General features: G+C 38.7%; 1 protein-coding gene across 1 annotated transcript; it reads left to right on the top strand.

Moving 5' to 3' along the window:
- Nucleotides 1–3,337: 3,337 nt before the first annotated feature.
- plppr3b (phospholipid phosphatase related 3b) lies at nt 3,338–15,421 on the top strand. The gene is made up of 8 exons (XM_079843930.1): nt 3,338–3,511; nt 7,842–7,945; nt 8,348–8,533; nt 8,725–8,854; nt 9,264–9,459; nt 9,670–9,727; nt 10,233–10,406; nt 12,955–15,421. The coding sequence occupies exons 2-8, from the start codon at nt 7,865–7,867 to the stop codon at nt 14,224–14,226; spliced, it is 2,097 nt and encodes a 698-aa protein (XP_079700056.1). The 5' UTR covers nt 3,338–3,511; nt 7,842–7,864; the 3' UTR covers nt 14,227–15,421.
- The last annotated feature ends 234 nt before the right edge of the window (nt 15,422–15,655 follow it).

Below are 15,655 nucleotides of genomic sequence, written 5' to 3'. Positions count from 1 at the left end.
TTTTGTGTTATATCATTTTAATGTTTATAATGGAGTTCTTGATATTGAATTTTAGGTTAGTAAGACTTAAAAAAAAAACACACACACACACACACCAAACAAACATTCAAGCAAGGAGGCATTCAATTGATCAGAAATGACAGTAAAGTTTTGTGTTACAAAAGATTTTTATTTTAAATAATTGCTGTTATTGAGCTTTCTATTCTTTAAAAAAAAAAAAATTGTTTCCACAAAAATACTATTTAACATTGATAGTAAAAAAAAAAAAAAAAGTTTCTTGGAACACCAAATCAGCACCTGAAAGTGATTTCTGAAGGATCGTGTGACACTGAAGACTAGTAATGGCTTCTGAAAATTCAACATTTCAAAAGGAAAAAATTAAATATATTCGTTACAGAATGTAGAATCAGACAGAGAGAATTGTTGTTAACAGCAATGAACAGAATGGCAAATGCTGGTAAGCAAGCAGTTTAAATCGTCTTTGGAGAGTGGATATGGCTTCATAAAAGGACTTTCCTTTTCTTGCAGGAGATCGTGGATGACAGACCAGGCAGATGCACACACCTTATCGTTTGTATGGATAATTGTTTTCAACAGGAGACAAAAAAGGAAGGGGAGATGCTGGAGAACAGGCAAGTAATCCACTTTGTGAAAACAAGACTGGACAATGAAGGCAGACAGGAGAGAGCATTAGCTTTCACATTTGTACCTGGATAAGAAATTGAATCGGGTAAAAACATAAAATAAAAATAAAAAAGCCCATCTGGCTTGACAATGGTTTAATCTCTTAGCTTGTCTTAAATACTCTAGATTCTTTTGATCCGTTAATACTGTAAAAGGATGTTGTGCACCCTCCAACCAAAGCCTCCACTTCTCAAGGGATGGCAAGGAGCTCTCTGTTACCGATGTAATGGTTTCTCTCTGCTGAGGTGAGCTTCTTGGAAAAGGCACATGGATGGAGTCTGGCCGGATTCCCCTGCTGCTAAGACAGCACTGTTCCCACCCCAGTGGTAGATGCATTCACTTCAACAACAAAAGGTTTTCTGGGGTCTGGGTTCTTTGAGAGGATACACTGAAGTATATAATGCTGGAGAACATGTAAGTAGTCCACTTAGTGAAAACAAGACCAGACAATAAGGCAGAAGAGGTGTGTGCTTATATAGCAGTCCTGTTGAGTGTGCAGATGAGCTGCAGGTGTGTGTGATCAGATTTCCGGTGAGGGTGTCCACTGTGATGTGCACTGGGGTGAGAGCCTGGCAGATCCGTGACAATATTAACATAGAAATGTTATTTTAAATTGTAAAAGTTTTTCCACAATATTTCTTATTTTTACTGTATTTTGATTAAATAAATGCATCCTTGGAGAGCATAAGAGACTTCTTTCAAAAATATATATATTTTTTTTAAATCTTCCCGCCCCCGAACTTTTGAATCGTAGTGTATTTTCTATATACTTCAAATGTATCTATAGATGTAAGATATGTCTTGTTGAGGAAAGTGTTTGTTAATGTTATTAATGAAAGATAAAAAAAAAAGTGTTACCAAGACATCTTGTCTTTTTATATTGGGGGTCCACAGGTTTTAATCTAATCACATTATTATATTGTTATAATAAATACTGTATGAATCACATAGGTTTTATTGAGTGACCGCTGATGAACTATAGGCTAATGCATGAAAATTAAAACTATGATGCAAATAACAGCATTTCAACAGATTTGTGTCCTACATTCTTTATTCCATATTTATTAAATTAAATTAATAAAACACATGCAATCCACATAGTCTAATTGTAGGCTATTTGCTTATTCAGTGATAGCCTACCTAACATGGCTGGAAAGGAAACCGTTTGTAAGACTACAGCAAACATGACATTATGATGTGTAGGGGTGTTCATGTGTGTTTTCATCCTGCTATTGAACATAAGTTGTCCAATAAACCAGTACCCCCACCACCCCCACCCTGTTATCTAAACACGTTACCTGTGCAGTAGCTACCATGTTACCACCATAGTTGTCATGTCCGCGTATAACACGCGACTTTGGGCTTCTTTTTTTGGCAAGTCGCGTTAAAAAAATCACGAGTCGCGGGTTGCGGTTTTTTGGGCTTATTTTAAAAAATGTGGTTGCTTTTTAGGAAAATATAACGAGCAACTTCGTTTCTTTACATTTATGGTCGCTGTTTTGTCCAATACATTGACTGACACTGTCTTCTCACAGCTAATAGCCATTCAGTGCAACGATACAAGTGCTGTAGTAATCCGTCCTTTTATATCCCGCCTCCTTCTCCCCCTCATTGAAGAAAAATCGCGTTCAACGTGCAGGCATGTGACGTTATAAATGCACGTAATGATAGTCAGTAGACATAAATAGACGTATACATTTTTACAAACAGTAGCACAAGCAGAGATGGAGAGGAAAGAGGGAGGAGAGGCACCTAATTTAATTAAAAAAAATATTTTTGTGTATGTAATGTATTTAAAATTACAGCCTATTATAAAAAAACAAGTCTATTAATAATAAACAGTAGGTATGGTTCGAATTTATTTTATTTTAAATATGTGGCTATTTTGCAGCGCTCTAGTGCTTGTGTCCCAATGTGCACACTATCCATCCTAAATAGTGTGACATTAGTAATTTTCAGTACTATTTAGGGCAGATAGTGTGCACAATGAGATGCAGGGCTTGTCTTTTTCACGGTTTGCAGTGTGCGTGTTCACTTACTGCCCCTAATATGTGTGCACTAACTCCGACTATGGGTTACCATAATTGGCCTCCATGTCACTCTTCACTCTCCAAACCTCTTCTGTTCACAGCTGATCGGAGGATATTGTGTGTCCTTTATTGGAATTTGATGATTTTTATAAAATCACATCTGTTTTTGCTTTTCAAACTCTGAGAGGTTTCAGTTTAATATGTTGCAGGCTCATTTATTGATAAAAAAATGATTTATTATAAATAATATTGATGATAATAAATAATATAATAATATTGGGCTTGTTTTGGGCTTGTTTTTGAAGCTGCGGTTGCTTATTTGTCTCACGAGAGTTGGCAACACTGGTTACCACTGCTGGAGGACATCACCACAGATTTCACGCTCAGAAGATGCTCAGGAATGCTGCCACACCTGATGGCTGCTGATGGACCTATTTTATATTAAGATCAATTGATGCAGCTTTATGCAGAACTGACAAATCATTGTTAGCTCTATCTATATAGGCTAATATTGGGGTCCTTCTGCTACTGAAGCCCCTCAGATAATGGATGTCTGACCAATTGCATGTCTGCTGAACAGCAGCTGTAACAGCAGCTCAAGTGAGTTGAGGAATATTGTGGTTGGTTCCAGCAGGCAGGCATATAACTGGAGTCCACGGCTGCGTGATTGCTCCGTGGAAAACGTGAGCAGAAAGAGGAATATGAACTGAAAGCCGCAGTGAAGAAGGAATAAGCTGGGAATTTTTCACTCAGGATATCCCCGTTCCTTCAGGCAATCGTCTGTTTTCGCAGTCAAGGTGAGATTTTTCCTCACATTTGTACCTGCATGATGAACAGCAGCAAATCTGCCAGAATAAACAACATGTAGGCTACTCCTGACGCGACGCGACAAGAACTCTGCCTTTACAATTAGCCTATGTGGGAGAAAACGCGTCCGGGTACAGTCGCGTCGCATCCAGTGGACACGCAGCCTATTATTTCGATAAATTATCACTGACGGTGTCGCAGTGACGCTGTACGGCAGAAATTTTAGTTTTATATAACAACCAGTCTCAGTCTCACTTTGTAGTATGCATCAAAATGATTTTGTATGTAAACGTGTATCGATGTTGATATTGACTGCAGGTCATTCATTACACTGATGTGCAGCGATTCTCTCAAGGTTTCAGTTCAACTGACACCTGATCAATGAACCTACACCTGATAAATTCCTGAGTTATTGATAAAAAAAACTGCCACTTAATTCACTACAGAAAAAATGACAATAATTTAGTTATAATCCTGTCATTTTGCATACTTGTTTAATGTGGATATATCACTGTAGTTATAGTGTACACACACACACACACACACACACACACACACACACACACACACACACACACACGCACACAACAATATATATATATATATATATATATATATATATATATATATATATATATATATATATATATATATATATATATATATATATATATATATATATATATTATATTAGTGCAGTCAAATTGATTAATCACGATTAATCGCATCCATGTGTGTGTAGGCTACTGTATAATTATTATGTAAATACACAGTCATTCATGTATATTTTAAAGTAGGCCTAATAATAATATATTTGTTATATTTATATATAATATAAATTATATAAATATATATACGGTTTATACATGCAGATATTTCTTAAATATATACATGAATGACTGTGCATTTATATATAGGCTACATAATTATACACAGTACACACATATTTAAACACTAACTTTTGTTTTGGATGTGATTAATCGATTTGACAGCACTCTAATACTAATATATATATATATATATATATATATATATATATATATATATATATATATATATATATTGAATGTCTATTCTGTGAACAATAATCAAGGTGATTTAGTGTGACTGTCAGTCTAAATTTCCAGTTTAATTGAAATCATCATCAGTGACTTTTCTCATGATGTTTGGACATTAGCGAGACTGATCTAGCTCATTCTTATCTGATTACATTATTGATTTTTCCTGGGTCTCTTCACTTCAAGTGTATAGCTAATGATTTCGCCGTGACTGGTTATCGTTGCTCCAAATCTATATTGACCCATATATTGTTCTGCAATGCCGTGGATACATTTTGCTTGGATTCTTGCAAACAAACCAGGGTCAAAAAGGAGCAGTGTTGCACAGCTCACTATTTAACCCCACTTTCATAGGGAACAGACTTGTGTGAGAAACCCAGTCAAGTTTAATTAACTTTCTCAGCAGTCAAAGCCCCTCGCTGTGAGTATGTGTGAGCACAAACACTGTCTTTTTGGAGAGAATTTAGAGCCTATGCGTTCTTCCTTAAAAGTCACACACACACACTCAGAAATCTTTTGCCTGTGAGACATATGCGGCTTTTCGAGATAAACAGAGCTCCCACTCTTGAAAACAGGCTCCCTGCTAATTTCAGCAGAGCCTCGCTCACTCCCACTCGAGATTTGGGAGAGTGTCTTCAGGACAAGTGCCTTGTTTAGTCACTGTTAGAGCACAAAACACTATTCTCTCAATGGCTGCTCAAACAATAGCCCACATCAACATTTGTTCATTATGCTCTTTTGAGAATATTCTGAGAGGAGCTGTTTATTTAATTTTTTCCCCTCAGGCACACAGTCTGTTATCCATTTATTCAGGAGGGCTTCATTCTGTTTCAGATGAGAAAATAATAATTAGAAAATTTTGGTGCATGTCTTTTCCTGTGGATATGACCAAAGCTCACACATTTATATTTCAAAATATAATTAAATATATAAATATATTATTAATACTTATTTCCTTATCATCATTTTTTTTATGTATTATCAATCTTAATATATTTCTAATGTGCAAAATATGATTTTTTTTGTTTTTTTTTACTCAAACTTGATTTAAGATTGAAAATGCATTTTTGGCCTTTGGAAGTTTTATTTAACTTGCGTTTATATAGCCCCACCCCTTTGCAGCGATGTGCTCGTTGTGTTCTGTCTGCCGGTTTGTATTTCCACAGCATGAAGATAAAGATCTTGCAGATTTATGAATGAACTGCCAGTTTTAAAATCTTCCCAGTCTACTGACATACACCATATTACCAAAAGTTATGGTACGCCTGCCTTTACATGCACATTAACTTTAAAGAGCACCTATCATGGCATCTAAAATGTTCCAAATATTGTTTTAGAAGTCCCCAACAACAGTTTTGCATGCATGCAATGACAAAAAAGACTTTAGTTTTCTTATAATATGCATTAATTTTTACCTGTTTTGACAGCGATTCTCAAATGATTCCTTTAGTGATTCACTTTTCAAAACCCCGCCTTTACGTGACGCTAATCTGCGGTGATTGGTCCGATGACCCAGTCAGTTGTGATTGGTATAGTCTGTGCAGATATTTTCGGAAACGGAACGCCCATCAAAGTTTTATAGTGACAGTAATTTGTTAATATGTGTCAGGAGTTATGAATATGAAAACCGCGTCTGTACCGTTTGATTGTAATATGAGCCTCAGCTGATCTCATTCATAAAATAACTCCTCTATTCTCCTCACGAAGACTAGCGACAAATCAACATCCCTCAGGGCTTTTAGTTCAAAAGTGTGCAGATGAGGAGACATATTGATAGATTCTCATATGTCTGTGTCAAATTTCTAAACAGAGGAGTATTTTTTATTCAATACTTCCTCAAAATGCGCAGATAGCCTAATCATGAGCGATTGAGTCTCTTATGTGTTGTTTTCAATTCATACTGGCAGCCGGAGGGCGCTCTGTGCACATGTAGTCCATGTACAGACAGACGAAGAAGAACCATATGCCATAATAGAAGTCCATAATAAAAGCTTCCTGAGATCGCGAAACATACATTTGACGATTAATAAACACTCAATCGCGTCGATGTATGGTTTGTCTTCAAGCCACTTAGTCTTCAAATGCTCATCCTTGGGCAGATGAAAAAAGTTTGCTTTTGAGTGGCACTTCAGAACACAGGGTCTCGTCGCCATGATGTTTTCTAGTTTTCACTGGCGTCTTGGAGCGCAATAAGTGGGCGTATCGTATTCAAATAACTTGACAAGTTGACGTCATCTAGTCAGAGAAAAAGCTTCGGTCTTCTAACGATTCTTAAAAATGACTCAGAGTCGACTCTTACTTTTGAAAGAAAATAACTATATATACGGTGCACTGTCATATTTCAAACTATGCAGGATGTTTTTGTTCACTTAGATCTATGTTACACACTACATGAAAGGTAAATTTCAAAATTCCATGATAGGTGCTCTTTAATGACATTCCATTCTTAATCCTCAGCATGCACTGACCCCGCTCTGTGATTTTACGTGGTCTTCCACTTCGTGGCTGAGTTGCTGTTTTTTCCCAATTGCTTCCAATTTGTTGTAATACCACTAACAGTTGACTGTGGAATATTTAGTAGTGAGGACATTTCACTAGTGGACTTATTGCACAGGTGGCAACCTATCACGGTAACCACACTTGAATTCACTGAGTTCCTTAAAGCGACCGATTTTTTCACAAATGTTTGTAGAATCAGTCTGCATGCCTAGGTGCTTGATTTTATACACCTGTGGCCATGGAGGTGATTGGAACACCTGAATTCAATGATTTGGAAGGATGTCCCAATACTTTTGGCAATATATTGTATGTTATGACATCCGTTTAAAACATTACAATGCTCATGATAACTTTTGTTAACCATACAATAAGTAAATCCATAGAATGGATGCCACAGAAACATACAGATCTTATCTATCACAAAAACGGAAGTTCAGAGACAACATTCTAAAAATGACTGCACGCTTGTTTCTCTGGCGCATAAGGTCTATTAGTCTATGTTAGTCTATATCTGTTATCTTTATATGCTTTATATGTTATCTTTATATTAAAATGTAAGCAGCTATACATATTTAAGCAGCTATTAAAGTATTTCTTTCTCATGTCACACTCATGGGCGTATCCAAATTTTTGTCCATTCAAATGCTCTCTAGAACAAGTATGTGCCACTCGCTAATACCGCCTTCTGATTAGCATTAGCAATTAGCATAAATAAACTGCGCTTGTTAAGTCTTTTCATGGCTGGGAACTCATGTGTTGACAGAATAACTTCAGAAGATCACCAACATGATGACTGCACGTGAAAAAATCAAGAAGAAACCACCCAAAGACAGTTTGACGCTGCTACCCTGCTTCTATTTCGTAGAGGTACGTGCCATCGTTTATTACCATTTTAATACTTCAATAGAGCAATTCATGTCTCAGGTAATTACCTAAACAACTGAACTTCCTCATTTATTATTGAAGACATAATTGAAAATGCATAATAGCAGTCAGTTTGAGTGAGTTAGTGTGTATACCTTTCCCCCACACTGTCAGCCCTGGAGTACAGTACTCTGTGTTGACATTTAACTGCCATCTGCCACAGTAATTAAACTGTGCTCTGATGTTGATATGTTTGTGTATTATCAATCTTTAATATCTGTTTGTACTTGTGAAAGAGAAATTTAGTACATTTTAAAATTGAAAAAGACTTGTGCATTTATTACATTGTAATAAATTAGTTATTACCATGTAATTACACACACTCTCACTCCCCTGAGAAAATAGCTACCCATTGTGGCGTCCTCCATGGTTTCACTGTACTTCCTGGAACTGACGGATGTGCTCCAGCCAGCGCAGGTGGGATTCCGCTGCCATGACCGTTCACTCAGCATGCCCTACGTGGACAGCGGCGATGAGCTCATTCCTCTGCTCATGCTCCTGAGTCTGGCATTTGCTGGCCCTGCTGCCTCTGTGAGATTTTATTGTATTTGTGCACATTGTTCCAAAGAAAAAAAAAAATGCTATACCTTTTATCAAGTTATATTTCTCTACATTTAATATCTGAAATAAGTATATTATATTTAATTATCCTCAAATTATATTTACAAAGGCCAAAGTAAAAAAAAAAAGATTAACAATCATATAATTCTTGTTGTGTTCAGATCATGATGGGTGAAGGTCTGCTGTATTGTATGCAGTCCAAACTTAAGGTCCGTCCAGGGATTGAGGGAAGCATCAATGCTGGTGGATGTAATTTTAACTCTTTCCTGCGGAGAACTGTTCGTTTTGTTGGTACGTTACCATCTTTTAATTGTAAGGAAATTTGGCAAAAATCAGGGTGTTTGATGCTAAAATATGCTGAATCTGAGGGATGTGATTTACTGTATAATTCCGGTCTCTATTTGCCTTACACTGTTATTTTTTTAAAAACTAAATGTATTCTTTTTAACTGGATTTTGTGACTTCACAGGAAACTGAAAGGAGTTGGGTTGTAAAATTATATTGATAAAGCCTTTCTATTGAAAGAAATGACTAGAAATCTAGGGAAAATCTGTCTTTTTCTTCCAATGTGTGAAACGAAATCCGAATAGAAATGATGCAGATGAACATTATGTAACATGAGTCAGGCACAGAGTGTTACATGAAACTGATGAAATGAGTCATCAGTGTTTCATTCCTCATGATCTGTCTCTCCTTGTAGGTGTTCATGTGTTTGGGCTTTGTGCAACAGCACTGGTTACTGATGTCATCCAGCTAGCCACTGGCTATCACACACCATTCTTTCTCACAGTGTGCAAACCCAATTATACTGTCCCAGGTGTATCCTGTGACAAGAACCCTTACATCACCAAAGACATTTGCGCTGGCCAGGATCAGCATGCTATTCTGTCGGCCAGGTAATTGAATGTTTAGCTACTGAATAACATCTGATTATGTGATTAACTGATTAACTTCAGCCTTGTACAATCACCATTTTCTTTCTCCCTTTTGTGATTATCTTTCTGTAGAGCACTCCCTACTCACTCCCTTTTTTTAAATTTAAATGTTTGACATTGCTGCATATCTGGTGTAGACTTACTCTAGATGTTTGCTTTCCTTTGTGACAGGAAAACCTTCCCTTCCCAGCATGCAACCCTCTCTTCCTTTGCTGCTGTTTATATTTCAGTAAGTCTCTTCGACACAGTGTCAATCCGTGTTTACTAAATGTTTACAGTAAATACTGTTTATATAAGCCTAATAGGCTAGTTCTGTAAATTCCTCTTTAAGAGAAATGGAGAGTATTTAGTACAGTTTAAAGAGGTTGTACAGTAGATAGAAATAATAAACAACCAACATAATATTGCATTAAAATTTAGATGTGCATGGAAAAGACATGTCACATGCACTGACACAAGTAATATATTTAAACACTGATCAAATTTGTAAGAAAATGAAGGTGTGATTTAATATGCTCAGTTGCATTATGTTCACTAGATTAGTGGAAGTCTAATTATAAATAAGCACTTCACATGTCTAGGTACTTGGCAGGATCCTCTTCAAGCGACAGACGTGGAGATAAGTTGTTACTGCTTCCCACCTTGCGCTTGTCAGACTGTCAGAAGCTTTGAGGCAGCTTGTTATTAATTTGCACATGACAGCTGGAGACCTCTGCTGCTCTCTACTCTTCTAGATGTACTTCAACTCAACAATCTCAGATAGCACCAAGCTGCTCAAACCCGTTCTGGTGTTTGCCTTTGCCATTGCGGCTGCATTGACGGGCCTCACTCAGATTACTCAATACCGCAGTCACCCCATCGATGTGTATGTTGGGTTCTGTATTGGCGCTGGTATTGCTGCATACCTGGTGAGTGATTGGTTTTCTAATGACTGTATATTTGCAGATGTGATGTAGTGTATTTGGACAGCCATCCCCCATATTATGTCATGTTGTTAGAGGATAACAGTTTAGGACCCAAGACCAGTTGTGAAAAATGAAGAGTCAGGAGTGCAATTAATTAAAGAAAATTTGACTGAAGAATAGTTTGCAGTTTCATCAGCAGAAGCCAGCTTCAAGTCTCACAAGGAGTTCATACTAGGCCGCGCTCCCTCTCAACCAGTCTCTCGTACATACAATTTGTGAACAGTTATACTGTTTTCAAGGTTTAGCCACGTCATTGGATGATTCTGATTGGTTCAGAGAAAATAAACAGTCATGGTAAATTTCCACACATTGTCAGTTAATCAGGTTCACGTGTCCATAGATCACTTGTTGACGCTTTCACCCCGGAATTAGGCACGTAGTGACCTCCCAGATCTGGAGCAGGCGCCAGCTTGCCCAAAGCAACAAGTCCACCATCTCTTAGGATGCCCGTAATCCACCTCCAATACTGATCTGTAACACAGAATATTATGCACATACACATAGACACAGTCTCTCCAAGGTTGGATTTGGTGAGTTCCAGCTCTAACTAGAATGCTCCCCAAAACATACTGATAACATGTGCTTTCTCTCAGTGAGAGGTACAGACAATAGTATAGGCAATATTCATACAATTATTTAGTGTTTGTTTCAGTAAAAGGAAATATGAAAGGAAAACAATATAATATAAAAACGAAAGACAGATCCATATTTCATCCCTGGAAGCCGGGCTAAGTGAGCAAGCACGGTTACTGCACTCCTGTCAGGTTAGGGGTGTGTGATGCCTCCAAAATCCAGACACATAACTGAAATCAAGTGTTTAGCGACACATCACAGATCCCTAGGACAGACCCTCAGTCACCACTCAGAGACCAAATACAAACTTTAGAAAACATAAAGGAAGAAACAAACAATCAGGGGTTCTCTTGATTAAGCAATATCATAACTGGAAAGAATCATTAACAATCATTAAAAAATATAGAGGATAAATATTGATTAAGGCTTTGATTATGAATTTAATTCGGATATTGAGTGGCAGTGGATTTTAGAATCCAACCTTTCAATATCACGTCATGTTGCTAATGAGCTTAATGTGTTTCACCCACGTAGAATATGTTCCTGCATCTAAGTTCTTGTTGGTTCTAGAGCAACATTATAACCAACTAATCAGATTTTAGTGTTTTGGGTTGGGCAAAGCCTGGGGATATGGACTTCAACAGCATTCAGTAAACTACCTGTTCCTTCAGGATTAGGGCTATATTTACATTTGACATTTGTTAATCCAAAAAAGGATGCAACTTACATTGCATTCAAGCTATACATTTTACAAGGAGAATTGACTGTGGAGTTGCTAGTGGCATACTCTAAAGTTTGAGCCATACATGCACACCTGTTGATGGAGACATTGATCCAGGAGCACATTGATCCTGGCTAAATCAAATTTTTAGAATTTTTAAACCGACCCTGGAGCCTCCCCAGCACTACATATTTTGGATATTTACCTTATTGTACACACCCAGATCAAATCATAGAGTACTCCAATAATCATCTGATGAGTTCACAAGTTCACACTTACATATAATTTATAGAGAGTAAATTTAAATGCGTATTTGGCGTGCTGTTCGGGGGGAGGGCTTCGAGCTCGGAATTTGGCCCGAACCCAGAGTACCCCCCTCCCCCCGTAAGTGGTTAGAACTAAAAGTGTGGAGAAGGGGTGGTGGAGGGATGCTGATAACTGTCAACAAACGGAGGTAGGACTGCTCCGTATATACCTCTATTGTTGATTAGCTGAGTGCCCTCCACTTGTGTCAATTATTTGAATGTGCTCCTCCCGAACCTTGTTAATAAAATATAATTTAATTCAGCCAGGTTACATAAGGCTGACACCCAAAATGTGCAGTGCTGGGTAGGCTTCAAGAATGATTTGAAAATCCCTGCTGTAGCTTAAACAGTATCAGGGGTAGACAGTCATGCTCCTGGAGGGTTACCAGCTCAAACCCTAATCAAATACACCTGAACCACATAAGCAAGATGTTCATTATTACTTAAAAATTACAGGCAGGATTGAAACTGAAGTTCGCAGGAAGGTAGCCCTCAGGGTTGGCTATGCCTGCAGTAGAGCATGGCACAAAGCCATTTTGATACCTAGGGAATGCCGAAAAGGGGTATAAAATATGAATGCCATTGATTGCAATCTAAGTCATTTTGGATAAAAGCATGAACAAAATTAGTGACTGTGCCAGTGATTTTGCCAATTAGAATTATGGATCATCAACATTAACAAACGTGCTACTAACCCTAACCCTATCCTTAATGCCATCTCAAACCATAACCATTTACTACACCTTAAATCAGAGGTTGGTTTTTATGAATGTTGTTCAAGCCCTAGCCCTAAGCATTACTCTAACCCTAAACCAAATGCTGATTGCTTGATAATAATTGTTCATTGTTGTGTAACTAAGCCCCTTTAGCTTGAAATTCTGATTCATTGCAGGCTTTCCATGCTGTTGCCAACTTCAAATCTCCCGAGGACACTTTCATCCCACAACCCCCTCCTCTGCAGAAGGATGCTTTGAGGGCTCTGGCCCAGCGAGGTCATGACTCTGTCTATAACAAAGGCCACGCCTCTGAGAGCAATGAGGAAATCACATCACCAGCATCTCTAGATGGGCTGAACCGGCCTGTACAGCGAGAGAAAACCTCATTGGGAAGTTTAAAGAGAGCCAGTGTGGACGTGGAGCTACTGGCGCCTCGCAGCCCAATGGGGAAGGAGACCATGGTAACTTTCAGTAACACATTACCCCGTGCTACAGCTCCAGAGGAACCAACAAGACGTCTGGTGACAGTACCTGTTCCTGTACCGCTGGACCCCATGCGGTCACATCAATTAGTATCTGAATGGAAGCAAAAGTCAATGGAGATGCGAGGCGGCAGCTTGCCCGATGAGGACACAAGCGAGCTGGGCTCAGATGGTGGGGACGACACAACCACAGAGGAGGACAGCGTCCATTCTTCAACTTATGCATCTGTTCCACAAACTACTAAACAAGCTAACCCACCTGCAGGTGCAAGAGTAGTGATGCCCCCTCGTCCCCCTGGACAGCCCTCAGTCCCCCCACCTGTATCTCCTAAAAGCGCCAGCACTCGGGCCAAATGGCAGTCCATCACTGAGAAAAGTGGTGCTAATATTACAGTTCTCAAGACAGGAAATCAGCCTCGGATCATGCAGGTCATTGCTATGTCAAAGCAACAGGGACTCTTGTCTGGATCAGCAAAATCCTCTGAGACTTCGTCCTCCTCTGGTACCTCATCCATCACGGGCACAGAATCATCACCCAATCGCTCGGAACGTGACAGCGGTTCAGGCATCATCACCGTTGATGCCCACGCCCCCCACCACCCTGTAGTTCGTATGACCTCTAATCCCAATAACCCATGGGAGTGGAGAGGATCTTGTGATGGAAACATGGCCGAGTCATACGAGCTCAAAAACCTCAACCGCGAGGGTTCCCGCAGTTACCGTCATCTCAGGAGCAACTCTCCTTGTTCTTCCGTCAGTGAGGCTGACCACGGGCCTCCCCAGCCCCCTCAACCTCCCCAGCCACCACTTCCCCCTCAACTCCCACCTGTTGGTCAAACCTCAGAAGGTCGCAGTCTGCGCCGCAAGACCCCTCTAGTTTTGCTGGACAGGGAGGGCAATCAGAACCACACTGAACAGGAAAACTACTACAAAAAGCTACAAAGCAGCAGGCATTTCAAAGAGTGACAATGTGCTAACACTTTTTGGGTCATTTGGTTTTAAATAATTTATTTGATTCTATGAAGAATATCTGAATGACCGGGTTCACTACACTTTGAGTCAGTAGAGCTTTCAGGAGATCCTGCTTCTGACGACTTAAGAGCACAATGGTTTTGCCCTCTGAGGGTAAACCAAACTACATTATCAAAATTCCTCTCAGCTGTATTGTATTTACATAATCTTTATATTCTCAAATTCCTACAAGGCAGATTGTAAAATAAGATTCGGGTTTATTTATATTGCTGCTCTTTTTGTTCATACTTGACTTACATAAACGTGTGACTGAGATGTCAAGTTGAGTTTATGTGTATGTGTGTTTACGCACGATTGTTTAGTGTATGTTGTAGAGATACAATGATATGAAAAAATATTGCCTTGTAGTCCTCATGGTGAAATCTGAGTTAAAGTGTTTTGTTGACTCTTTATGAATGATAATTGCTTTGCAAAAGGGTAACGTCCTTCATTCTACATCTGACTATAATTGCTGATACTGTGTTCTGGAGTTTGTGCAAATCTACTGAAAACACTCTACTGAAATATGGAAGCACTTTGAAAAAGCACTTATGAATTACTTAATCTCTTTGTGTGTTAACAAGTGAACTGGTATGTCTGTGAGGTATTCCAAAGGAATATAAGACTGACCTGGACTCTATAAGGAAAGTATTTTTTTTTTAAATACATAATTTACCTTATAATGGAACAGCAATTGGACTACAAGTTCACATGAAGAATTTACTGCAAATCCCACCTTTTATGTGTCATAATGAGAAATAATTACCCAAAATAACCTTTTTTTTTTGTTGGTGTAAATCACAAAAAGAATTTCTACAAACTCTCTGGGATTTATCTGTAATAGTTAGCGATCTCCTTGTCATGCTGTTTCCCAGAGGTTCTCCTCTCGATGAACTCGATGCATGTTATGTGAGTGTCGTCAAGGTGAAAGTGAAGCCTTGTCAGTAAAGAATTCCAGTCTGTTATAATGTACATGTGCAGCTGTCACTGCAGGTTGAATTCTGTGTGTATCAGCTCTCTTTTTCTGGTGCTCTGAGCTACTCCTGGATCTCTGTAGTTGGTTGTCCTTAATGGATGCTTCGTGCTGTTGATGCAGTTTCTGAAAAAAGACAACATAAATGACAACAATAAACAAGCTGCAGTAAATTCCAATGTATGTTAATTGTAATTTGTAATGCAATGCAAATCTTTTCTTCATTTATAAAGTGTAAATCTGGTGGCCTACAGCAGGTTAGTGCAGTTTCACGAGTTCACACTTACAAATAAGTCCGATAGAATAAGTGGTATGCGTATTTGGCGTGCTGTCCGAGGAGAGGGCTCCGAGCTCAGTATTTGGCCCGAATCCAGAGTATTCCTGGCTGTGGAACAAGCCAAGAAGTGAGGA

The sequence above is a fragment of the Gobio gobio genome, assembly GCF_949357685.1.
Source record: "Gobio gobio genome assembly, chromosome: 19".
NCBI lineage: Eukaryota > Metazoa > Chordata > Actinopteri > Cypriniformes > Gobionidae > Gobio > Gobio gobio.
Note: the sequence above shows the minus strand (reverse complement) of the source record. Positions and strands in the feature narration are given on the sequence as shown.

What these genes read in the sequence shown, in the direction of transcription:
- plppr3b (XM_079843930.1), top strand. Translation starts at nt 7,865, where the DNA reads ATGATGACTGCACGTGAAAAAATCAAGAAGAAACCACCCAAAGACAGT. An exon ending in TTGCTGCTGTTTATATTTCA is followed by an intron (nt 9,728 to 10,232) that starts GTAAGTCTCTTC and finishes CTACTCTTCTAG; the next exon opens with ATGTACTTCAACTCAACAAT. An exon ending in CTGGTATTGCTGCATACCTG is followed by an intron (nt 10,407 to 12,954) that starts GTGAGTGATTGG and finishes GATTCATTGCAG; the next exon opens with GCTTTCCATGCTGTTGCCAA.